This window comes from Delphinus delphis, chromosome 11, assembly GCF_949987515.2.
Source record: "Delphinus delphis chromosome 11, mDelDel1.2, whole genome shotgun sequence".
In the NCBI taxonomy this organism is placed as follows: domain Eukaryota; kingdom Metazoa; phylum Chordata; class Mammalia; order Artiodactyla; family Delphinidae; genus Delphinus; species Delphinus delphis.
In genome coordinates this window covers 88634220-88661407 of record NC_082693.1, presented here as the reverse complement: position 1 = coordinate 88661407, position 27188 = coordinate 88634220, and the positions used below count along the sequence as shown (strand labels likewise).

At 41.8% G+C, this 27188-nt stretch overlaps 1 protein-coding gene across 1 annotated transcript in view; it reads left to right on the top strand.

Annotated features, from left to right (window-relative positions):
* Window positions 1-27188, top strand: part of LARGE1 (LARGE xylosyl- and glucuronyltransferase 1) — a 583936-nt gene that overhangs the window by 333796 nt on the left and 222952 nt on the right. The window contains exon 6 of the mRNA XM_060025562.1: window positions 17051-17222. Within this exon, the coding sequence (XP_059881545.1) occupies window positions 17051-17222 (172 nt within the window). The remainder of the gene's footprint in view (window positions 1-17050; window positions 17223-27188) is intronic.

Here is a 27188-nt window from a genome sequence, read left to right as displayed (position 1 = left end):
GACTCCAGTTGACCTTTGCTCTGGGCCCTTGATAGATAGCATTGCTCATGTAAAAAAAGGGCCAGCATCAGAGGCCGAGATTTTTCTCTGGCACCCTCTTGAGGTGCTAAGGATTAACAGATACACACTACTATATATAAAATAGATAAACAACAAGGACCTACTGTATAGCACTGGGAACTCTATTCAACATTTTATCATAACCATAAGGGAAAAGAATCTGAAAAAGAATGTATGTGTAACTGAATCACTGTGCTGTACACCTGAAACTAACACAACATTATAAATCAACTATACTTGAATTAAAAAAAAAGAATCCATTTTAACGGTCTTTCTGGATCTAGACTTATTTTTCAGTCTTCTCTTTCTGCTTTTTTTTTTTATTTGGGTGTTATTAACAGTTTTCTTAGTAGAATGTTACTGGCTACTTACCATCCTGCAGATGTTGGAGAAACATTTGTGCTGAGAAGGTTGGTGACTCCTCATATGAGTTGCATTGACTGTCACTCTGTTGTAGTGTTCATTTGTGCTGCAAATATTAGCTCCATATAGGAGTCACCTTCACCTTTGCTGATTTTACTTCCCATTTCCAGCTGCAATTAGGGCTCCATCCCAAGCTTCCTAGTAAGACTTTATCTATAACTTCCACTGCCTAATGATCATTTGAATATCTTATTGTTTTTTTGAATATCTTATTTGAGTCCGTTTCCAAAATGATTAAGATTTTTGGAACGAGGCAAATCAGATTTTCAGTTCCAGCTCCTGTAATTCTTTAAGATTGTGTGACTTCCTTGACGTCTACTTTATTAGGGATATTGTGTGACTTAAAAGATAATATTTATAAATTGCTTATAGTGTCTACTACAAAGTGAGTAATCAACAAATGCGGTATTATTGTCATTATTATAAATATAATAATATTCTTTTCCTGTTAACTGTGATCTCCTAGGAAATAGGAATGTTCCACATTTATTATTTTTTTCCCTTAACATCTAGTACAGAGTTTGTACACACAAGGAATGTTTAGATAAATGAGTCTTTTTCAGAATTAGGTGATTTTTTTTTTTGAAGGGGGATTTAAAGCATTAGGAATTCCTTTGATCAGTAGCCAAATCCCCAAGTGGAAGTAAAGGCTTAAATGGAATTATCTTGTAGCACGCACCATTGTCTACAGTACTTTCTAAGGGTGACATTCTTTTCCCTTCTGCATTCTCACATATGATCAATTCTAAATCTAGACAAGTTAGGCAGCTATATCCTCAACACCTGGTTTCCTTGACAACTCTTCATATAAATAGTAAGGGCCTGTTATGGGGGGGATGAATGTCAATATAACTACAGTCTTAAGTCATCTTGAAACAAGGCTTTCAAGGTCAAGGCTAAAATACTTGAAATTATAATAAAACCTTTAGTTAATATTTCCTAGATGCATTACAAGAATTGAGTAAAGGCATCATCTTTTCAGGGGTGACCAGTGGAGAGGCTCATTTTTGGCTGTGAGCTGAGAGAAATTCTGATTGTCACTGACAAGGTTTACTTTTGGATCTTTTTACTACACCAAGACTTTTGCCTTCCATGTTTCATTAAAAAAAAATAACTTTTAAACCAACCAGAAATTAATTAAGTGGCACCTCTGGTTCATCCTCCTTAACCCTCCTTTCCTGCTTGTCGTTGGCCCTCCCCTGCATTTCCAGTAAAGTTGACCTGTAGGGTGGATCGCTGGAGCTGGGAACAGAGAGTGTCACCAGCAAAGGCTTCACCTCCAAAGGATTACAGAGCCCTCTAACAGTGAAAAGTGCCTCATTAATGAAGAGCAGCATGGGGCCACGTTAATTGCAGCCTCTGAGGCTGTCCTTTAGATGGTTCCCTGTGAAGGAGGTGGTGAGAGTGGAGGAGGAGGAATGGGGGGTGAGAGGGTGAGAATGGGTAAAGTGTCCTCAAATCTCCAGGTGAACTTGAGGACAGATCACTGTCATGTTTTATGATTAAACTGCCTTCTGATTAAATTCAGGAAGGCAGGAAGAACTGCTAGACTCAGCAGATGCAAATGTCTGGACCCAGGTTTGGGGTTACTTATCTATCTTTGCACACTTCTTGTGTGTTTTGTGTCTCATCTGGTATCATATAATCCTATAGAGTGAAGTTTTTCAACCTTTTGAAAAATTTATTATTACCCACACCCAGGAGCCTTTTTAGATATTTTAAAATTGTACTCTCCCCATTAGATTTTAATAACAAATCACAGTAATATCCAAGATTTTTTTTTTGCTCCCCCAAAGCAATTTTTGCTTTTGTTGCAAGAAGCAAAAATTTTGCATTTTTTAAGAATGAATGCTGAGAGGGCAGACAGCAGAAACAAGAAGAACTACAATCCTGCAGCCTGTGGAACAGAAGCCACATTCACAGAAAGTTGGACAAGATGACAAGGCAGAGAGCTATGTACCAGATGAAGGAACAAGAGAAAACCCCAGAAGAACAACTAAATGAAGAGAGATAGGCAACCGTCCAGAAAAAGAATTCAGAATCATGATAGTGAAGATGATCCAGGACCTCAGAAAAACAATGGAGGCAAAGATCAAGAAGATGCAAGAAATGTTTAACAAAGATCTAGAAACATTAAAGAAAAAAACAGAGATGAACAATACAATAACTGAAATGAAAAATACACTAGAAGGAATCAATAGCAGAATAACTGAAGCAGAAAAACGTATAAGTGACCTGGAAGACAGAATGGTGGAATTCACTGCCACGGAACAGAATAAAGGAAAAAGAATGCAAAGAAATGAAAACAGCCTAAGAGACCTCTGGGAACACATTAAATGCAACAACATTCGCATTATAGGAGTCCCAGAAGGAGAAGAGAGAGAGAAAGAACCTGAGAAAATATTTGAAGAGATTATAGTTGAAAACTTCCCTAACATGGGAAAGGAAATAGCCACCCAAGTCCAGGAAGCTCAGAGAGTCCCATACAGCATAAACCCAGGCAGAAGAAACATGCCAAGACACATAGTAATCAAATTGTTAAAAATTAAAGACAAAGAAAAATTATTAAAAGCAGCAAGGAAAAAAGGAAAAATAACATACAAGGGAACTCCCATAAACTTAACAGCTGAATTCTCAGCAGAAACTCTACAAGCTAGAAGACAGTGCCATGATATACTTAAGGTGATGAAAGGGAAGAACCTACAACCAAGATTACTCTACCCGTCAAGGATCTCATTCAGATTCAGTGGAGAAATTAAAAGCTTTACAGACAAGTGAAAGCTAAGACAATTCAGCACCACCAAACCAGCTTCACAACAAATGCTAAAGGAAGTTCCCTAAGTGGGAAACACAAGAGGAGAAGAGGACCTACAAAAACAAACCCAAAACAATTAAAATGGTAATAGGAACATACATATCGATAATTACCTTAAACGTGAATGGATTAAATGATCCAACCAAAAGACACAGGCTCGCTGAATGGATACAAAAACAAGACCCATATATATGCTGTCTACAAGAGACCCACTTCAGACCCAGGGATACATACAGACTAAAAGTGAGGGGATGGAAAAAAGATATTCCATGCAAATGGAAATCAAAAGAAAGCTGGAGTAGCAATACTCATAGCAGATAAAACAGACTTTAAAATAATGTTACAAGACAAGGAAGGGTACCACATAATGATCAAGGGATCAATCTAAGAAGATATAACAATTATAAATGTATATGCAGCCAACATTAGGAGCACCTCAATACATAAGGCAACTGCTAAAAGCTATTAAAGAGGAAATCGACAGTAACGCAATAATAGTGGGGAACTTCAACACCTCACTTACACCAATGGACAGATCATCCAAACAGAAAATTAATAAGGAAACACAAGCTTTAAATGACACAATAGACCAGATAGATTTACGTGATATTTATAAGACATTCCATCCAAAAAGAGCAGATTACACTTTCTTCTCAAGTGCACGCAGAAGATTCTCCAGGATAGATCACATCTCGGGTCACAAATCAAGCCTCAGTAAATTTAAGAAAATTGAAATCATATCAAGCATCTTTTCTGACCACAACTCTATGAGATTAGAAATCAGTTACAGGGAAAATAACGTAAAAAACACAAACACATGGAAACTAAACAATACATTACTAAATAACCAAGAGATCACTGAAGAAATCAAAGAGGAAATCAAAAAATACCTAGAGACAAAGGACAATGAAAAGACGATGATCCAAAACCTATGGGATGCAGTAAAAGCGGTTCTAAGAGGGAAGTTTATAGCTATACAAGCCTACCTCAAAAACAAGAAAAATCTCAAGTAAACAATCTAACGTTACACCTACAGGAACTAGAGAAAGAAAAACAAACAAAACCCAAAGTTAGCAAAAGGAAAGAAATCATAAAGATCAGAGCAGAAATAAATGAAATAGAAACAAAGAAAACAATAGCAAAGATCAATAAAGCTAAAAGCTGGTTCTTTGAGAAGATAAACAAAATTGATAAACCATTAGCCAGATTCATCAAGAAAAAGAGGGAGAGGACTCAAATCAATAAAATTAGAAATGAAAAAGGAGAAGTTACAACAGACACCATAGAAATACAAAGCATTCTAAGAGACTATACAACCAACTCTATGCCAATAAAATGGACAACCTGGAAGAAATGGACAAATTCATAGAAAGGTATAACCTTCTAAGACTGAACCAGGAAGAAATAGAAAATGTGAACAGACCAATCACAAGTAATGAAATTGAAACTGTGATTAAAAATCTTCCAACAAACAAAAGTCCAGGACCAGATGGCTTCACAGGTGAATTCTATCAAACATTTAGAGAAGAGCTAACACCCATCCTTCTCAAACTCTTCCAAAAAATTGCAGAGGAAGGAACACTCCCAAACTCATTCTATGAGGCCACCGTCACGCTGATACTGAAACCAGACAAAGATACTACAAAAAAAGAAAATTGCAGAGCAATATCACTGGTGAACATAGATGCAAAAATCCTCAACAAAATACTAGCAAACAGAATCCAACAGCACATTAAAAGGATCATACACCATGATCAAGTGGACTTTATCCCAGGGATGCAAGGATTCTTCAATATACACAGATCAAACAATGTGATACACCATATTAACAAATTGAAGAATAAAAACAATATGATCATCTCTATAGATGCAGAAAAAGCTTCTGACAAATTTCAACACCCATTTATGATAAAAACTCTCCAGAAGGTGGGCATAGAGGGAACCTACCTCAACATAATAAAGGCCATATACTACAAACGCACAGCCAACATCATTCTCAGTGGTGAAAAACTGAAAGCATTTCCTCTAAGATCAGGAAGAAGACAAGGATGTCCACTCTCACCACTATTATTCAACATAGTTTTGGAAGTCATAGCCACAGCAGTCAGAGAAGAAAAAGAAATAAAAGGAATACAGATTGGAAAAGAAGAAGTAAAACTGTCACTGTTTGCAGATGACATGATACTATACATAGAGAATCCTAAAGATGCCACCGGAGAACTACTAGAGCTAATCAATGAATTTGGTAAAGTTGCAGGGTACAAAATTAATGCACAGAAATCTCTTGCATTCCTATACACTAATGATGAAAAATCTGAAAGAGAAATTAAGGAAACACTCCCAGTTACCACTGCAACAAAAAGAATAAAATACCTAGGAATAAACCTACCTAGGGAGACAATAGACCTGTATACAGAAAACTATAAGACATTGATGAAAGAAATTAAAGATGATACCAACAGATGGAAAGGTATACCATGTTCTTGCATTGGAAGAATCAATATTGTGAAAATGACTCTACTACCCAAAGCAATCTACAGATTCAATGCAATCCCTGTCAAATTACCAATGGCAGTTTTTACAAAACTAGAACAAAAAATCTTAAAATTTGTATGGAGACACAAAAGATCCCGAATAGCCAAAGCAGTCTTGAGGGAAAAAAGCGGAGCGGGAGGAATGAGACTCCCTGACTTCAGACTTTTCTACAAAGCTACAGTAATCAAGACAATATGGTACTGACACAAAAACAGAAATAAAGATCAATGGACTAAGATAGAAAGCCCAGAGATAAACCCATGCACCTATGCTCAACTAATCTATGACAAGGGAGGCAAGGATATACAATGGAGAAAAGATAGTCTCTTCAGTAAATGGTGCTGGGAAAACTGGACAGCTACATGTAAAAGAATGAAATTAGAACACTCCCTAACACCATACACAAAAATAAACTCAAAATGGATTAGAGACCTACATGTAAGACTGGACGCTATAAAAGTCTTAGAGGAAAACATAGGAAGAACATTCTTTGACATAAATCACAGCAAGATCTTTTTTGATCCACCTTCTAGAGTAATGGAAATAAAAACAAAAATAAACAAATGGGACCTAAGGAAACTTAAAAGCTTTTGCTCAGCAAAGGAGACCATAAACAAGACGAAAAGACAGCCCTCACAATGGGAAAAAATATTTGCTAACGAATCAATGGACAAAGGATTAATCTCCAAAATATATAAACAGCTCATGCAGCTCAATATTAAAAAAACAAAGAACCCAATCCAAAAATGGGCAGAAGACCTAAATAGACATTTCTCCAAAGAAGACATACAGATGGCCAAGAAGCACGTGAAAAGCTGCTCCGTATCACTAATTATTAGAGAAATGCAAATCAAAACTACAATGAGATATCACCTCACACCGGTTAGAATGGGCATCCTCAGAAAATCTACAAACTACAAATGCTGGAGAGGGTGTGGAGAAATGGGAACCCTCTTGCACTGTTGGTGGGAATGTAAATTGATACAGCCACCATGGAGAACAGTATGGAGGTTCCTTAAAAAACTAAAAATAGAACTACCATACGACCCAGCAATCCCTCTACTGGGCATATACCCAGAGAAAACCATAATTCAAAAAGACACATGCCCCGCAGTATTCACTGCAGCAGTATTTACAATAGCCAGGTCATGGAAGCAACCTAAATGCCCATTGACAGATGAGTGGGTAAAGAAGAAGTGGTACATATATACAATGGAATATTACTCAGCCATAAAAAGGAACAAAATTGGGTCATTTGTAGAGATGTGGGTGGATCTAGAGACTTTCATACAGAGTGAAGTAAGTCAGAAAGAGAAAAACAAATATCGTATATTAATGCATATATATGGAACCTAAAAAAATGGTACAGATGAATCCATTTGCAGGGCAGAAACTGAGACACATCTGTAGAGAACACACGTATGGACACCAGGGGAGGAAAGAGGTGAGGGGTGGGGATGGTGGTGTGATGAATTGGGTGATTGGGATTGACATGTGTACTCTGATGTGTATAAAATGGATGACTATTAAGAACCTGCTGTATAAAAAAAAAATAAAATTAAAAAAAAAAGAATCAATATGAGATGGTGGTAATGTAGAAATAGATAAGCAGAACAACATGAAAGGAAACATAAATGGTATCTTCAACTTCCTTTCAGAATCTTAAAATGCACCTCCAAAATAGGTATTTTTTACCTAAATCCTTAGTTTATGTCATGTTTAATGTCCATTAAATCTCAAAAATTAAATATCAAAAAAGAAAAAAAAGTAGTTTATTGTAAGAGGAGAAGAGTGATTGTGTTCTTTGCATTTACTAGAAAAATGATTGTCTCCATTCTTAGCAGGAGCTGGTGTGTGTGTGTGTGTGTGTGTGTGTGTGTGTGTGTGTGTGTGTGTGTGTGTGTGTGTGTGTATGTATTTGTGACTTTTAGCTGGGTCCGCTTTATTCCTGGGTTCATTCTATGTCACATTCTTGCCCCTTGGTTCCTTATGATTTCGTCCTGTACATGCAGGCACATACACACAGTTGAAGATTAAAGATAAAGAGGTTATGATATAAACCAATAAAACACCACACCATCTGACTTAGAACTAGAACAATATCACCAAAGATACCTAGATGTCTTCGCATTCCATTACCCTACCTCCTCCAGCCCCCATCAAGGTAAACTACTAATGGGAATGCTGTAATCATACTTTTAGAAATTGTTTTTCTGTCTCCCCAAACTGTACTGTATTCCCCTGCAAGCATTCATCTGGTGATTGAATGAATGAATGAAGCGGTTGCACCAGTGTATTCCCCTCGCAAGGAATGGTTCCCAGTAAGCATCGCTTGTTTACGTGTATTGTTTTGGTTTTTCAAAACTATTCATTGAGCGCCTCTGTGTGTCAGACACCGTGCTAAGTAGACATACATAAATACATGCCGCGCACTGTAATAAGAAGAATTGCAGCTTCTAGAAATAATAAGTCCAGGCTCCTCAGGAGCTAACGCAGTTTTCTCCTCAGTGCACTGAAAAATCTATTAGTTAAGAAGGCAGCAATATTTCAGGAAATTAAACCACTGTAACAGTCCAGTTCACAAATCAGAACTCCCAGTGCTTTGCAATGCTCCATTTCATAACGTAAAGTGCTCAGAGAGGTTCAGACGATCCATAGATGCCCCAGGGACCGATCCCCCCAGGCTTCACAGAGCTAAATAGAGGATGCTTCTTGACAGGCATGAGAGAGGAAGGGGTTTCGTTGCCACTGATATGAGAAGGAGCATGTTTACAGATGCGTGGTCACATTCCTCTTGATTCACTGTGCCTTTGTCATCGTTCTCGAGTTAATGATGCTTGTGGAAGATGGCGGCTCAGTAGATTTCTGAATAATGAACATTTCAGGTGAACGCCAGATAGCTCACTTTGGGCTGGGGTTTTATTTTCTAAATAAATGTTCGTGGATGCCTAGTAGGATTGCTGTTACCTGTAAAGACTGACTTAGGGCTCTTACAAGGTTTTCCTCCAAGGCTCCATTGTGGGAAGATGTGAAACATGTAACTTAGCTCTCCTGTTGGTACTGGTTACTCAGAATTTCACGGGAGCTGACCTAGAGCCGCTTTTGCCGAAATGGGATTTCTGAGTTTAGAAAGTAGAACAGCCAGGAAACCTTCATGCCATGAAGCATAGGGTCACCTAAAGAACGACGATCTTCCACCGACACTTTCTTTTGTTAGTCTTTGAGAAAGATCCTCTCTCCCTACACATCCAACCCTGTCAAGTTCAGGTGGGACTCTTAAGTTTAGGGCTGTTATATCTCTTGTTTCTGAACAATAAACTGGTTGGTGATCCAATATAAATGATTCAGCCAACAGGCCTTGAGAAATACAGTACCTACTGTATCTCCTAAATTACTCTTTCTTAGGGTGTAGTCCACCGCTGTATCTAAAATGGATAACCAGCAAGGACCTACTGTATAGCAAAGGGAAATCTGTTCAATGTTATGTAACAACCTAAATGGGAAAATGTATAACCGAACCACTTTTGCTGTACTCCTGAAACTATCACAACATTGTTAATCAACTATACTCCTATATAAAATAAGAAGTTAAAAAAAAAAAAAAAGGAATTCCATGGAGATCTGGTTAACAATACAGAGATCTGGTTCACAACACAGATTTCTGGGCCCTACCCCAAATCTGATGAATCATCACCTCTGGGTATGACCCTGGGAATCTGCATTTTCTGTAGGCGTCCTCCAAGGTTTTGATGCCCATCAAACTGCCTTCTATTAATCTTTCTCTTCTATGGGTTGCTAGAGTATATTCCGAAAATACAGTTGAGATTATGTGTCTTTGCTAATGAAAACCTTTTTGTTGCTTCCCACTGACCTTAGGGTATTGGCCAGAGTTCTTTATACATATTCTCCATATACTGTACTTCATACAGTATTTTCTAACGTTTCACCCTTTCCTCCTTCCCCACAGCCTTTCCCATCACTTCCAGCCTCAAGCTTTATCTGGACATATCAGATTGTAGTTATTTTACACACATACACACACACACATACACACACAATTGTCTATTTATATCTTTGTGCCTTCACGGATACTATAATACCTCTCCCATCCTGCTTTTCTCCCAATATTTGAAAAACTCAATTTTCACCTGATTTGTCAAGATCAAATGTAAGGCTCATCTTTTCCAGACATCTCTGATTATTCTCCCTCCCTTCCAACCACCCCACCTTGACTGTCCTTCTTCTAGATCACTGCTATACGTACACCTGGAGGTATCATAGTCCCGTTCTTACCATCGTAATATCACAGATGTGGTAGCCAGTTTCCAAGATAGCCCTCGATAATCCCATCCCCTGGTACTCACACTCTTGTCTAGACCCTTCCCATGTTGCCCAGGGCTGACCTGTATAATCAGTAAGATGTGGCAGAAATGACACCATGTAACTTCTGAGGTCAAGTCATAAAAGACATCCTAGCTTCTTTCTTGTTCTCTCTTGGATCACTCACGCTGGGAGAAGCCAGCTGCCCTGTTGTTAAGGCGTCCAGACAGCCCTATGGGGGTGGTCCATGTGACAAAGAACTGAGGCTTCCTGCTAACAGCCGGCATCACCTCCCAGGCGTGTAGGAGTGAGCCTTCTTGAAGCAGATCCCAAGCATTTAGATGTCTGTAGGCTCAACCGACGTCCTTACTACAACATCATGAGGAATCCTGAGCCAGAGCCACCCAGCAGATACGCTCCCAAATTCCTAACACAGAAACTGTGCAAGGTAATAAATAACGCCGTTTTAAGCTGCTGTGTCTTGAGGTAACTTGTTATTGCAGTAAAGGATAATGAATATACACTAGACCATAAACTCCTCAAGCACCAGCCATGTTTTATTCATTGTGGATGCTGGTCCCTAGCCCCTCCTTGGTACCTGACCCATATTAAGTGTTCTGTAAATGCTGATTTAAAAGATTCCAACTGAGCTAAACTGGAGCATATTTTTGCTGGCAAGGGCAAATACAAATGCACATGACTTTATCTAGTAGGTAAGAATCTCATCTTTTCTGTCGCTCTAAATATAATTGGTAACAATATTAACAATTAAAAATAATAGCCAGTACCTATATTACAGCATCAGAATTCTCAAAAGCCTATAGAGTATGTTCTGTGAGGATGCCCATGTTACAGACGAGAAAACAAAGGTACATTGAGGTTCAGTTACTTGCCCAAAGTGACCCAGCCAGTGAGTGATGGAGCCAGGATTCAAACCCAGGCAGTCAGACTCTGGAGTGCATGCTGTTAACCAATTGAAAAGCTAATATTGAGCACTTATGATAAGCGAACGCTGAACCAGGCCCCTTAGTTCTCTTGCCTCATTTAATGCTTTTTCAAAACTCATGGGATCTGTATTTATATTCTCTATTTTATGGGTGAAGAGTTTGAGGGTTAGAGAGATGAGCCTACCAGTGGGAATCTGGCCATTCAGATTCCCAAGCTTATGCTCAGTTCATGACCTCCCGTGGCACTGTCCGGAGTCCCCATCCCATCCGAGCTCCTCACCCTCCATTTCTCAACAGTTGTGTTCTGAACATACAGGTTGGTTGCCAAGACAACCACTCAGAAATGACATTAAAGGCAAATGACTTTTCAGACATTCTGGGACTAGGATGGTTTTTCCTTTTTAATTTTAAAAAATGGGTCACGGTGATTTGTAATCCATAGGAAAATGTTGGTAGGGATAAGAAATGTATTTTGAGTAATAAATATTTCCAGGATAATGAGGAAAGCTTCCAGATTACAATTAGAGCAACTCGCTAGGAAGGGAGCAGGATATGCTACTATTATCCCTATTTTTCAGATGAGAAAATTAAGGCCCAGAGAGACTTCAAAGCCAGGAGTATCCGACTCCAAAGTCTTTGTACCTACTTGCCTTGAAAAACTACTTCTTGACGAACATAGATTTGGCTGGGTTGAGGCAGGGGCTTGGCTATGGCCCTACAGTAACTAATCCAGGAGCGGAGAGCACGTCTGAATAGGCCCGGGGCTGCAGGAAGGGTGAAGAAGAAAGAAACACTGGCATTATTCCAGAGTAGAATATCTAGGGCTGGGGGACTGAAATATGAGGTAAGGGGAAGGACTCAGCCCTCATCCCCCAAATTTCAGGTACTGAGATAATAATATCTGACCTTTAGACTAGTTGGAAGGGATGTAAATAAGGTAGCACATAGAAAGCTCTTCCCACAATGCCTGACACCCAGTAAACACTCAGCAAATGCTAGATAGTATTTTCTGTTGTGATCATTGCGGGAGCATCCCAATGCCTCCTTAAAAACAACGCCTTTAAGAAGAAATAGCTTATTTTTGTTTATGGTGTTAGGGAGTGTTCTAATCTCATACTTTTACATGTACGTGTCCAGTTTTCCCAGCACCACTTATTGAAGAGGCTGTTTTTTCTCCACTGTATATTCTTGCCTCCTTTATCAAAGATAAGGTGACCATATATGTGTGGATTTATCTCTGGGCTTTCTATCCTGTTCCATTGATCTATATTTCTGTTTTTGTGCCAGACCATACTGTCTTGACTACTGTAGCTTTGTAGTATAGTCTGAAGTCAGGGAGCCTGATTCCTCCAGCTCCATTTTTCGTTCTCAAGATTGCTTTGGCTATTCAGGGTCTTTTGTGTTTCCATACAAATTGTGAAATTTTTTGCTCTAGTTCTGTGAAAAATGCCAGTGGTAGTTTGTAAGGGATTGCATTGAATCTGTAGATTGCTTTGGGTAGTAGAGTCATTTTCACAATGTTGATTCTTCCAATCCAAGAACATGGTATATCTCCGTCTATTTGTATCATCTTTAATTTCTTTCATCAGTGTCTTATAATTTTCTGCATACAGGTCTTTTGTCTCTTTAGGTAGGTTTATTCCTAGATATTTTATTCTTTTTGTTGCAGTGGTAGATGGGAGTGTTTTCTTAATTTCACTTTCATATTTTTCATCATTAGTGTACAGGAATGCCAGAGATTTCTGTGCATTAATTTTGTATCCTGTTACTTTAGCAAATTCATTGATTAGCTCTAGTAGTTTTCTGGTAGCATCTTTGGGATTCTCTGTGTACACAAAAATAAGCTCAAATGGATTAAAGACCGATATGTAAGGCCAGAAACTATCAAAGTCTTGGAGGAAAACATAGGCAGAACACTCTATGACATAAATCACAGCAAGATCCTTTTTGACCCACCTCCTAGAGAAATGGAAATAAAAACAAAGATAAACAAATGGGGCCTAATGAAACTTAAAAGCTTTTGCACAGCAAAGGAAACCATAAACAAGACCAAAAGACAACCCTCAGAATGGGAGAAAATATTTGCAAATGAAGCAACTGACAAAGGATTAATCTCCAAAATTTACAAGCAGCTCATGCAGCTCAATAACAAAAAAAACAAACAACCCAATCCAAAAATGGGCAGAAGACCTAAATAGACATTTCTCCAAAGAAGATATTCAGATTGCCAACAAACACATGAAAGAATGCTCAACATCATTAATCATTAGAGAAATGCAAATAAAAACTACAATGAGATATCATCTCACACCGGTCAGAATGGCCATCATCAAAAAATCTAGAAACAGTAAATGCTGGAGAGGGTGTAGAGAAAAGGGAACACTCTTGTACTGCTGGTGGGAATGTAAATTGTTACAGCCACTATGGAGAACAGTATGGAGGTTCCTTAAAAAAGTACAAATAGAACTACCATACGACCCAGCAATCCCACTACTTGGCATATACCCTGAGAAAACCATAATTCTAAAAGAGTCATGTACCAAAATGTTCATTGCAGCTCTATTTACAATAGCCAGGAGATGGAAACAACCTAAATGTCCATCATCGGATGAATGGATAAAGAAGATGTGGCACATATATACAATGGAATATTACTCAGCCATAAAAGAAAGGAAATTGAGTTATTTGTAGTGAGGTGGTTGGACCTAGAGTCTGTCATACAGAGTGAAGTAAGTCAGAAAGAGAAAAACAAATACCATATGGTAACACATATATATGGAATCTAAGAAAAAAAAAAAGGTCATGAAGAACCTAGGGGTAAGATGGGAATAGACACAGACCTACTAGAGAATGGACTTGAGGATATGGGGAGGGAGAAGGGTAAGCTGTGACAAAGTGAGAGAGAGGCATGGACATATATACACTACCAAACGTAAGGTAGATAGCTAATGGGAAGCAGCTACATGGCACAGGGAGATCAGCTCGGTGCTTTGTGACCACCTAGAGGGGTGGGATAGGGAGGGTGGGAAGGAGGGAGACGCAAGAGGGAGGGGATATGGGGATATATGTATACGTATAGCTGATTCACTTTGTTATAAAGCAGAAACTAACACACCATTGTAAAGCAATTATACTCCAATAAAGATGTTAAAAAATAAATAAAATTTAAAAAATAGAAGAAACAGGCATCATTTCCTGACAAAACCAGCCTCTTTCCCTGCTTTCCCTTGTTTATCAAAGGTCAGAAACCAGCCTCACCCCTGAGATATTGCTTTCCTTCACGCCCTGGGTTTTAAGCACGCACCTTTGGGGATGTGTCTTCTGTCAGCCCTTTACCTCCATCCTCATGTCACTGTTCTGGTCAGATTTCCTGAGTAACTTTTCTTTGGACCACCCAGCATCACATGAACCCTAGAATCACTTGTAGCACTTCACAGAAACTCCCCTTGGGGTCCATTCCCCCAAGGAACTGACCACTTTGGGAAGGTGAATTTCCCCTTGAGAGCCTCCACCACCCCCTACTTTACACAGAAACCCTTCAAACCTGGGATTGCTTTTGTTCCTTTATGTGAGTACATTAGGTGGTATTCTTGAGCACAGCTGGATTTTTTTGCTAATTAAATGTCAGAACATGCTGCTTAGAATTATTAACAGCCATTGCAAGGATAATAATCTTTCCATTAACATAAACCTAACTTTCATTCTTATTATTGTTTTAATTACATGAACCCTTTCGCGTGCTGAGTGATGAAGAACACTCTAGGATATTGCTTGGCTAGGCGGTGGTGTTTCTATAGGGTACTCTGGGGTAGGTCTGCATGATGCCCTCCAGGTTTCTGCATCTTGCCTCTGAGGATGGACTTCTCCCCGTTGACCCCAAGACTTAACGTCCCTGGTTGGACTGAAGTTTATTGTAGGGTGGAAGTGAGATCCGTAGCAGTGTGAATTGCACCAGGAGAGTGCCCCGAAAGGTTATATGGGTGACCACTCCCACCCATTTTTTTTTTTCCTCCTAAAACCAAGGATGTGCAGTCCAATTTGGAGATCCACCAGAGGGGGCTTCACGTTTCCCAGTAGATCCCAGTTTGTGATTTATTAATCTTTTATATAGAAATATAGGAAAAATAGGTGGGTGATTTATTTTCCCTGTCAAAGCTATCTCTATTCCCTACTCCCCCTTTACTGTCAAAGGTACCATAACTTATCACGCTCCAAATCCTGAATCATCTGAGCCTGGGTAGTACGTAGGTAGTAGGAAGGAAAGTGGGCTTTATTATACTGGATGCTTTGTAATCCTCCCAGCAATATTGTGATGTGAGTGTCTTAAGCTCCCATTTTGCAGATGAGAAAACTGAGGCTCATGGAGGTTAAATGACTTGCCTGAGGTCCCACAGCTTATTGGAAGTGGAACTGGTGCTAAAGCCCAGGCTCTGGGGCTCAACAAGCTGTGCCTCTTCCAGTGTACTGTGCTGACCTAGACCCTAGCAATTACAGATACCTCTTCTCCTAGTTGAGGAAAATGCCAAAGGTAGCATTTGAACCCAGGCCTGGCTAACTTTGCAGTCATGCACGTGATAAGACATTTTTTGAGAAATGACTCTGTTGTTACCATAATACAAATGACATTGTCCCTGCCTCAAGGAGTTCCAGTCCAGAGCAGGAGAGAGACGTGGAAAATTAGACACAGCGTGATGGCTTGCTGTGCTGGAAGAAGGGAAACACCTTGCTTTGGGAACCCTCGCGCAGCCTGGGGCAGCGGGGAGGGGCGGCTGGAGGGTGGGACCTTCTAAGTTGGAACTCGGGGGAAGAGCAGGAATTGGACAGAGGCAGAGCGTGTTCCAAGCTACTTCTAAGCGAAGGAGCCATTTATGATAAATGCATCTGCTTCTCACCACACGTTCTTTCCCCCTAGAGATTCCTTAGTTTTCTTTCTGGGATTTTCTTTCTGAATACACACTCATTCAAATGCTTCCTTTACCTCTAATTGAACACTCTAACTTAATTGATTATGTATTAAGTCGGGGACTTGGGGCGACATTCAGTCCTGGGCTCATGTTGAGATTAATTTATTCCTGTAGTCCTACTGTTCTGTAATGCATCTGAGTGCCTTGCGTGTGTGTAAAAACTAAAGTCAGAAGCTGGGCCATCTAATTCGACGGCTTACCCCAGCGTGCTGGTGTTCGGCCTCCACCAAGCTCTCCTGCTTTGATGGTAACCAAAATAGATGAATAAGTTCATCAAAGGTCTGATTAAATAGCGTGGCTCTGCAGCATGGGCCGATGATTGCCAAGCTTCAGTTCAGGCAAATTCTCAAGGGAGAGAGGAAAGTGAGCTGAGTTCCCAAGGCCGAGACTTACATGAAAAAGAGTTATATAAAACCCACTGGAGGGAATTACTCGAAGTCCTCAGACCTCAGATCTTAAGGTGATGGCCAGCTCCATTACAGCTTTAACAAAATAGATAAGCGTAAGAATACCATTGAATAGTCATTTTTAATGACACAGAAATGGAATATGACTGAAAGAAATATGTCTACCCAGGAACAATTAGGTACTGGTTGCAAAAAAGATATATAGTAGGATTCAATTTTTGAAACCTTTTTTTCTTGTTTTGTGCATATTCTTATTTCCTCCAATGAGCCTATATAATTTCTATAATAACAAAAATCTTTTTTTTTAAATCTAAGCATAGTGTTTTCATGTGATAGTTATTTCATAAACATTACTTTCCTTCTCCCTTGATTCAGATACGTTTTCTTCCAAAAGAACTTCATATGCCATGAAGTTCCATGAACAGATCTTTAAGAAAATATTCATTCATTTACTCAACAAATTTTTCTTCGATGCTTTTTATGTACCAGGCACTATTTATAATGGTTATACAAAGAAATTAATGCATTGATTTTTTTTTTTTCCTTTCTCCTGCTCTCGCTCTTCACTGCCCTGTCTAGTCTGAAGTTTCCTGGATCCCCAACAAACATTACTCTGGGATTTACGGCCTGATGAAGCTTGTCCTCACCAAGACTCTTCCTGCCAACCTGGAGAGGGTCATCGTCCTTGACACAGACATCACCTTTGCCACCGATATTGCAGAGCTCTGGGCTGTGTTCCACAAGTTCAAAGGTAATGGTAGCTCATTTTTTTTCTGGTATCTTTGAAGGTGTCAGCATGTCAAGAAGAGTGATTTTTTTTTTCCCAATGTGAGGTCAACTCTTAACGGTCGTTCTAATGAAACAGACAAGGAATTATAAATAGAGTGGAGCATCAGTTTTAGTACTGCCATTTGAAACATGTTAAACTGGAGTTTGCTTGTGTTTTTGTAATAATTGAAGAGGTAAGATCTGTGTTCATAGGAAGAACCCAATTGAGGGTTGCTGAATTGCCTGGTAAGAGACAAATATCGAATGTGTGTATTTTGTATGCAGATAATTGAGTTGACTTCCTGGTGTGGAGACATGCATTTATCAGTTTTCTCTTTTTATCAAATGATACTTTGATTGCCGAGAAAGCCTGTGAGGTGGTGGTGTTGGATATTGATTATAGAGTGTTTGCAAATGTCCTTATGGCTTCCATTAATGTTGTGGTTTATCGTTTTAAAGAAGTATATAAGTTTGGCTTTTTAAGACGTTCCTTCTAATCTAGTTAGTTCCTGTAGCTCTTGGCACTGCCCCAGGGTATGTGCGGGTATAAGGTGGGAAATTGTGAGCCCGATGGGTGTACATGACTCTGGTGGGGACGCATGAGAGAAGTGGCAAGTTAGCACAAACCTTGGACTATTATTTAATACCCCTCTTCCAGGGGTCTTCCTTAAAACTGCATAATTTTTCAATTTTATATTCTCAGTATTAGACAAATACAATGAGAGATAAATATGGCAGTGAGATTTTTTTTCTTCCGGCTTCTGCACTCTGGCTTCTGTGTTTAAAATTCCTCCTGCCTCTTTTCTATAGCTCCTTATCCTATGAAAGTGAAATACTGCTCAGTGATTTTAAATCACAGCATTTTCATGAATCAGAGGATATTCCAGTTGGTTTCTGTTTTCGTTCACGGACAGAAGAGTAAATTCCTCACCCACTCCAATCTCTGCCTGCTTCCTCCTGGGGGCCTCCCAGCTCTGGGGTAATTGAAAAAAGTCCTCCGCACACCATGGGCGGAAACACTCTGACCCTTGGGCTCTTTTCCTTGCCAGGATCAAAAGTTTCCTTACTCGTGTCAGTAATGACACTAGTAAAGACATCATTTAGCAAAGCTGTTGAAATGGAGTGTGTCTCAGCTTTCTGATCTCTTCTTCATAGCATGGTTGGATCTGTCTTTTTATTTCACAAATAAAGGGACAGAAGCTTGGTAGGATGCAAGGTTCTACCCGGAGCTGAGACCAGAATGCCTGTGTGTGTTGGCTTCCCTGTGCATCTCTTTTCAAGTCCCCCTATCAGATCTGCTTGTTTTTTCCGATTACATCGAGCTCACTGGGGACGGTTTTTCTATAGTTATGTGGTTGAGTTGGCGAAAAAGTTCTTTCGGGTTTTTGCATAAGATGTTATGGAAAAACCCAAACGAACTTTTGGGCCAACCCCAATATTTTATTCCTATTTTCATGCCAATGTTCAGTGTTCAGGGTTGTATTTATTCAACGGGCACTTATCGCATCCCCACTGGGTATCACTGGCTATAAGGAGTGGGTTCTGGCTATAAGATGAGCAGTGAAGGGGAGTGAGAGTTATCACCTCTCCTGAAGGGGCTAAAGCTGGGTCAGTATCACAGCAGAGGTGATGATTGTGTCTGTCTTGCCGGATAAGAGTAGTGGTTGTGTGTGGTGGGTGCCCACATTCCCCTTTGGAATAAAGGGCTTATTCCTCCAGCTGCTGGGAGCATTGCCTGCAGATGGGTTCAGCTCTCAGCCCCCTTTCGGGATGATCTCAGGCGAAGAGAGTCACCTTGCCTGGGGCCATGCCCCCTTCCTGGGCCGCCCCACATCATGGACTGCCTGGTGCATGTGGAATCTTGCAGGATCCACTGTAGCCTTCCCTGGAGTCTGCCTGGCAGCTCCATGTCCCCCTCTGCCCTGTCCTGATGGTGTTCCTTCCCTTTCATAGGTACTGTTGCAGGAGCTCTCCCTGAGTTAACCTCCCACGTGCTCACTCCCATCCTGGAGTCTGCTTCCCAAGAAACTCAATCTGAAATATTCATTCAGAACTGCAAGTCTCCCCTGGATAAGTGTAACTCAACAAAATCCCTGGAACAGTTGGCCACTGATTGTAGCCTTGTAACTAGGAAATCACATTTATTCTGTTCCAGCCAGGACCTGCCACAGTGCTGGTGGGGTTCTGTCGCCAATCATAACAACAGTCATAATGCTGGTGTTAAATCGTACCCGTCCCATATCCTCCGTGGAAGGGAAGGCGCCCGAGGCTCTTGTCGCTCCCAGAGCTGGCCCAGGGATTTGGATCTGGAGGGCTCTGAGACTCAAGGCAGTTTCGGGGCAGAGCAGAATAGATGGGTCAGGATCAGAGCAGGGGAAATGTGAATGTGTGCAGTTGATTTGATAGGCTTCGTTTATTTGTTCATTCTCTCACTGGTTCATTTCTAGCTTTAGCCAGGGCTCCACTGGAATATATTAGATGCTGTTGTTAGAACAGGACACCTGCCTTCAAGGAGCTCACAAACAAGGCATACTGTGTTCCGTTTTTATCTATCACCATCAGAGGAGTATAAAACATCTGAGGGTTTCCCATGCCCACCCTAACTTTTCTGGGAAAATACGGAAGTGAAAAGAAAATAAGTAAGCGCTTATCTTTTTCATATGGTACTCTTTTGTACAGGGTTTGCTTTGTGTGTGTGTGTGGTTCTTTCTTTCTAAACTGGAATGATTAGAAGCCAGGTCATGGTACAGGAAGCAAGTCCCTTAGGACAGACCCATAAATGTAGAATGCGCTGATCCAAGAGGGAGAGTTCCCCTCTCATAAAGGCAATCACAGTTGACATCTTCACTGTAAACATTTTGAGTGGTGTTGATGCAATTTGGCCTTGTTGGTTTTTCTCTGGTTTGGAACAGCTAGTTGTCTGGGGCTGCAGTGGCTCTTGTGTTCAGTCCCATATAGGCTTGACTCCTTAAGGATGCTGTGAAATCGCCCTTACCTAAAGTCATTACGTGGAGAACCTAGTACGAAGCTGTTTAGTGAGGACTTAGACCATCCTCAGCCTCTGCCGTGGGCAGCTCTGTGTACCTCTTGGGGATGTGCACGTGCTCCCTGAGCCCTGACTTCACCTAAGTTGCAGATGCTCCCCTCTCAGCATCTGCACCCTTATCAAGCCTGCTCCAACTGCTGGAGGATTTTCAGAGCCTCTGATTCTATTTTTTGTTTTTTGGTTTTTTTTTTGCGGTACGCGGGCCTCTCACTGCTGTGACCTCTCCCGTTGCAGAGCACAGGCTCCGGACGCGCAGGCTCAGCGGCCATGGCTCACAGGCCCAGCCGCTCCGCGGCATGTGGGATCTTCCCGGACCGGGGCACAAACCCGTGTCCCCTGCATCGGCAGGCGGACTCTCAACCACTGCGCCACCAGGGAAGCCCAGAGCCTCTGATTCTTAATAGGAAGAATCAGACATGCCACTGATGGCTAGAATTAGGAGTCACGTTTACTGAGCTCCTGCTAGCGGCCAAATAGTTTGCTGTTGGGAGCGTTGCAAGAATAAATCAAGTTCAGTCCCTATTCATTTAGTGTATATGTGAATAGAGGGAGAGAGACGATAAACAAAAAATAATAAAATACATAGTGTATTAGGTGGTGAATAGTGCTTAGGTGGAAATTAGAGAAAGGAGATAAGGGATGCCTCTGTGTGTGTGTGTGTGTGTGTGTGTGTGTGTGTGTGTGTGCGCGCGCGCGCGCGTGTGCGTGTTATTTTAATATTCAAATAGGGTCATAATGGAAGGTCTTACATGAAAAGTGACATTTAAGCAAAAATCTGAAGAAGTTGAGATGACAGGCATGCCAGCTGTCTAGAGGAAGGGTAGGAATAGTGTCCTAGCCAGAAGGAACAGCAAGTGTGAAGTTTCAGGAGTGATGTGGCCTGACTTCTTTGAGGACTCGGATGGAGTTCAGAACAGAGCAGAGTGAGCCCAGGAGAGGGGCGGGGGCTGGTGAGGTCAGATCATGGGGACCTTTGTAAGGCAGTGGGAGGATTTTGTCTTTCCCTTCAGAGATATGGGAAGCTGATGTCTGGCTTTGAGCAGAGGAGTGATGTGATCTGATTTACATTTGTAATGGATCATCCTGGCCGTGGAAACTATTTCTGAGATGGTTGCAATTATCCAGGTGAGCCATGTTGTGGACTCAGACCTGGATGCGGCAGTAGGGGTGAAAGACGTCATCATATGAGGTACATTTTGAAGGTCAGATAGTCAGGATATCCTGTTGATTAGTTGTGGGGAGCAGAGACATAGGAGTGGAGGATGCCCCAAGGTAGCTGGAAGGGTGAGGTGGCATCTGTGAGATGGAAAAGGCCACAAGAAGAGCAGGTTATGGGGGATGATCAGGAGTTTGGTTTGGGGCATTTTTAAATTTGAAATATACCTAACTGGGCATCCACGTGGAGATGGGAAGGAGGCAGGCGGATAAAATGAGTATTTGTAAAGCAAAGGGAAAGTAACTACTGTTTCCTAAGTACTTCTTCTGTTCCAGCCACTGAGCTAGAAGCTTTGCCCATTTGAAAATCAGAATAAACTGGGTCCAAGAGAGGTTAAATAACTTCCCATGATCAGAGAGCTATTGCACTGCATGGCTGAGCCCAAACTGTGTGGCTCTGGAGGCTGTGCTCTCTCTGCTACCTGCTGCGTCCCCTCCAGGCTTCCTGATGGCATGGAGGAGGGCATGCCCACCACCTGGGAGGCAGGGTCTGCACCTTAGTTAAGGTGTGGCTGCCGATCATGAGTCAGCTTGACCCCTGGGTGCCATCGTTTTCCATAAAAATTTGGAAATAATATCTCATTCTAGCAACCTGGGGAAGCTGTTGTAAAGGCATAAATAATAAATGTGCAGGCTTCCTTTGAAGATTTTGGAAGAAAGCCGTGCTGAATAGGCAGGGTAGTATTTGCATGCATAAGGACAAACGCCTTCCCTTTAAGAAGACCCTATTGCCATAGTGTCAAGTTCTGGCCTCAAAACAGGTACGGTGAGTGGAGCAGTGCCTTGCCCCAGAGGCCATCCAAGAGGCCAAAGGCTTACTTGCAGCAAAGTGGGCTTCTGGAGCTGAACCTGGGGCCCCAACCTGACATCTGCCAAGGGCACTTTCCTGGCTTGTTCAGCACTGCAGGTCAGTCAGTGCAAAAAGGTGGAAGTGTGCGCTCGGCTTCCCGAGCCTGGGTACAGAATGTCACCATCCTTTGCCTGATTCCATCAAACAAGCCTTCTGACAGGTCTCCTATCCTCTAGCTTTCTCCTGGCTTCAGTCCATCTTCTCCTGGATGACCCAGCCGTGTGGCTGACAGGGTCTTGGTGCTCCGGCCAGGTGTCAGGCCTGAGCCACGGAGGTGGGAGAGCCTAGTTCAGGACATTGGTCCACCAGAGGCCTCCCAGCCCCTTGTAATATCAATCGGTGAGAGCTCTCCCAGAGATCTCCATCTCAATGCTAAGACCCAGCTATACTCAATGACCAGCAGGCTCCAGTGCTGGACACCCCATGCCAAACAACTAGCAAGACAGGAGCACAACCCCACCCATTAGCAGAGAGGCTGCCTAAAATCATACTAAGTTCACAGACACCCCAAAACACACCACCGGATGCAGGCCTGCCCACCACAAAGACAAGATCCAGCGTCATCCATCAGAACAGAGACACCAGTCCCCTCCACCAGGAAACCTACACAACCCACTAAACCAGCCTTACCCACTGGGGGCAGGCACCAAAAACAGTGGGAGCTACAAACCTGCAGCCTGCAAAAAGGAGACCCCAAACACAGTAAGTTAAGCAAAATGAGAAGACAGAGAAATACACAGCAGATGAAGGAGCAAGGAAAAACCCACCAGACCAAACAAATGAAGAGGAAATAGGCAGTATACCTCAAAAAGAATTTCACAATTTATATGGAAGCACAAAAGACCCCGAATAGCCAAGGCAATCTTGAGAAAGGAAAACAAAGCTTGAGGAATCAGGCTCCCTGTCTTCAGACTATACTACAAAGCTGCAGTAATCAAGACAGTATTGTACTGGCACAAAAACAGAAAGGTAGATCAATGGAACAGGATAGAAAGCCCAGAGATAAACCCACACACATATGGTCACCTTACCTTTGATAAAGGAGGCAAGAATATACAATGGAGAAAAGACAGCCTCTTCAGTAAGTGGTGCTGGGAAAACTGGACAGCTACGTGTAAAAGAATGAAATTAGAACACTCCCTAACACCATACACAAAAGTAAACTCAATATGGATTAAAGACCTAAATGGGAGGCCAGACACCATCAAACTGTTAGAGGAAAACATAGGCAGAACACTCTGTGCCATAAATCACAGCAAGATCCTTTTTGACCCACCTCCTAGAGAAAGGGAAATAAAAACAGAAATAAACAAATGGGACGTAATGAAACTTAAAAGCTTTTGCACAGCAAAGGAAACCATAAACAAGACGAAAAGACAACCCTCAGAATGGGAGAAAATATTTGCAGACGAAGCAACTGATAAAGGATTAATCTCCAAAATATACAAGCAGCTCATGCAGCACAATATCAAAAAACAAAGAACCCAATCCAAAAATGGGCAGAACACCTAAATAGACATTTCTCCAAAGAAGACATACAGATTGCCAACAAACACATGAAAGGGTGCTCATCATCACTAATCATTAGAGAAATGCAAATCAAAACTACAATGAGGTATCACCTCACTGGTCAGAATGGCCATCATCAAAAAATCTACAAACAGTAAATGCTGGAGAGGGTGTGGAGAAAAGGGAACCCTCTTGCACTGTTGCTGGGAATGTAAATTGATACAGCCACTATGTACAAGTGTATGGAGGTTCCTTAAAAATCTAAAAGTAGAACTACCTTATGACCCAGCAATCCCACTACTGTGCACATACCCTGAGAAAACCATAATTCAAAAAGAGTCATGTACCACAATGTTCATTGCAGCTCTATTTACAATAGCCAGGACATGGAAGCAACCTAAGTGTCCATCGACAGATGAATGGATAAAGAAGATGTGGCACATATATACAATGGAGTATTACTCAGCCATAAAAAGAAACGAAATTGAGTTATTTGAGGTGGATGGACCTAGAGACTGTCATACAGAGAAAGAGAAAAACAAATACCGTATGTTAACACATATATATGGAATCTAAGAAAAAAAAAAAGGTTCTGAAGAACCTAGGGGCAGGGCAGGAATGAAGACGCAGATGTAGAGAATGGACTTGAGGAAACGGGGAGGAGAAGGGTAAGCTGGGACGAAGTGAGAGAGTGGCATGGACATATATACACTACCAAAGTTAAAATAGATAGCTGGTGGGAAGCAGCCACATAGCACAGGGAGATCAGCGAGGTGCTTTGTGACCACCTAGAGGGGTGGGATAGAGAGGGTGGGAGGGAGATGCAAGAGGGAGGGGATATGGGGATATGTATATACCTATAGGTGATTCACTTTGTGATACATCAGAAACTAACACACCATTGCAAAGCAGTTATGCTTCAATAAAGATGTTTAAAAAATAAATAAAATTAATTTTTATTCGAGTATAGTTGATTTATAATTTTGTGTTAGTTGCAGGTGTACAGCAAATTGAATCAATTTTACGTATACATGTATCTATTCTTTTTCAAATTCTTATCCCATTTAGGTTGTTACAGAATATTGATCAGTATTCCCTGTGCTGTACAGTAGGTCCTTGTTGGTTATCCATTTACAATATACAGCTAACATTTTGAAGCATTTATTCTGTGCCCGCCAGTCTGTTAAACTTTGAGTAAACTCATTTAAGCCTCATGACACTCCCTTGAAGTAATTACTGCTAATGTTCCTGTTTCAAAGATTTGAGAACAGGTGGTTCGGGAGACAAGGTAGCTTACCTGTAGTCTCCGCTCTTAAATAGAGCTGGGATTTGAACTCAGGGACTCGAACTCTAAATTCAGTACTCTACCTTTCACCCTACTGTCCCTGGAAGAGCAGGTGGTGGGTCTTAGAGTCTCTTTGTAGAGACCAAAGTTAGATATAAGAAAGAACTCTGGGTGACCGTGTAAAGCTTGTAGAGGATGGGCCCAAGGTGATGTAGGCATTTAGAGAACAGGAGTGTCGGGCAAAATCAGAGGCATGCGAAAGTGTGGTCTTCCTAGGATTTGAGAAATAAAACCTCAGTCTCCAGAATCCTGGCCCAGCTTGTGACATTCCAGGACACCCTGTTTAAAGTAGCTGTGAGCCCCAAGAGCTCTCCCCATGTACTCATCATTGTCAAGAAGAATAAGCCAGCATCAGGGCTCCCCGAGCGACTCTGTGAGCACAGGCAGGTTACTCGACTTCTCTGGGCCTCAGTGAACCAGGAACAATGCCAGCGGGGTCCTTGCAAGAAATGCACAGCATGTCGTGCATTATTCTTCCCATGTTCCACTTTCTCTACGGACTCCTGCCAGCAGGTGTGGGATAATGGCGGACACCGTTAGTGGGTGTCTGCTCCATTACCTCACGGCTTTGTGCACAAAGCCATCGGGTGGGCATGGGTGGCTGTAAGTGTACAGTAATGTAAAAAAAGCTGAATATGAAGAGCTGTGGAAGTATTATTTTTGAAAAGACATTTGTAGAGCCTTTGTGGTTATATAATCACTTGCCTGGAAGGGGTTTTTGCATTCTTGGAGCTTGCCGCAGGTGTCTTTCCTTCTTACCTGGTCATGACCTGCCCCTCCCTCCTTTGCCGCTTCCCCTCCCCTCTCCCCTCACTCCCTTTCTCGGTGGAACTGGTTGGGTAGGAGAAGCTTTGAAAGGAAGACACCAAGTTTAAATCCCTGCTGGTCTCCTCATCAGCAGGCTGACTTGGGGTGTTTGTTTAACCTCTCATCCTCGCTTCTGCACCTGTACAAGGAAAATGCCCACATTTTCTCATAGTGATGTGAGGTCCGAGGAGGTGATTCACTGATCCCGGTACCCCAGTGGATGCTCTGGCCACAGGAGTTCCCTTCTCCTTTCCTTCCTCCTCTCTCCTGTGTCTAAGTTTGTTCTTATTCCCAGTGAAGGTCAGCCCCTTCACTGACCTCCAAATGAAGCTTCCTCCCTTTAGCTGGTGTGAAAGGAATCAAAGAAGGCCTTTCAGGACGACTAAGTAACCTGTTTAAGCATCTTGTGGGGAGGAGACTCTCTGCAGTCAGGGTCCTGTTCATCTCACATTGGCTCATGACAGTTTCTAAACTTGAGAGCCTGCTTTGCCACAGGGAAGAGAAGCAGAATCTTTAAAAGATCTAAAGCCTCCCATAAAGTGGTTTAAAATGACTCCCCCAGCCAGTGTGTGCATGGGTGATGTGCTGTTAGTTCAGAAGGCTCTGGAATTCTAATGGGAGCGAACCACTCAGGGTGTGTGGTCTTTGTTGTCAATCACAATATTCCACTAAAAGACTGGGGCATTTCTCTACCATCTGGGCATCGTTTTAAACATTCTCCTGCACTCCTAGTATTGACGGAGCTCCTTCCTCACCACCAGTTTTCATTGTTTGGTTCTGTTTTTTACCTTCTAATTCCTGGTTGACTTTCCCCTTGGGAAACTCCCCAGGGCCTCTTTTTTTTTTTTTTTTTTTTTGCAGTACGCGGGCCTCTCACTGTTGTGGCCTCTCTCGTTGCGGAGCACAGGCTCTGGACACGCAGCCTCAGCGGCCATGGCTCACTGGCCCATCCGCTCTGCGGCATGTGGGATCTTCCCGGACCGGGGCACGAACCCGTGTCCCCTGTATCCCCTGCATCGGCAGGCGGACTCTCAACCACTGCGACACCAGGGAAGCCCCAGGGCCTCTTTATTCCTCCTTCCTCCCCCTTCTTCACACCTGTTATCCGGCTGCCTTCCACTCCGAATCCAGGAACTACACTCTGATTGTCTCCTTACATGCCTCACGGTGCTTGCAT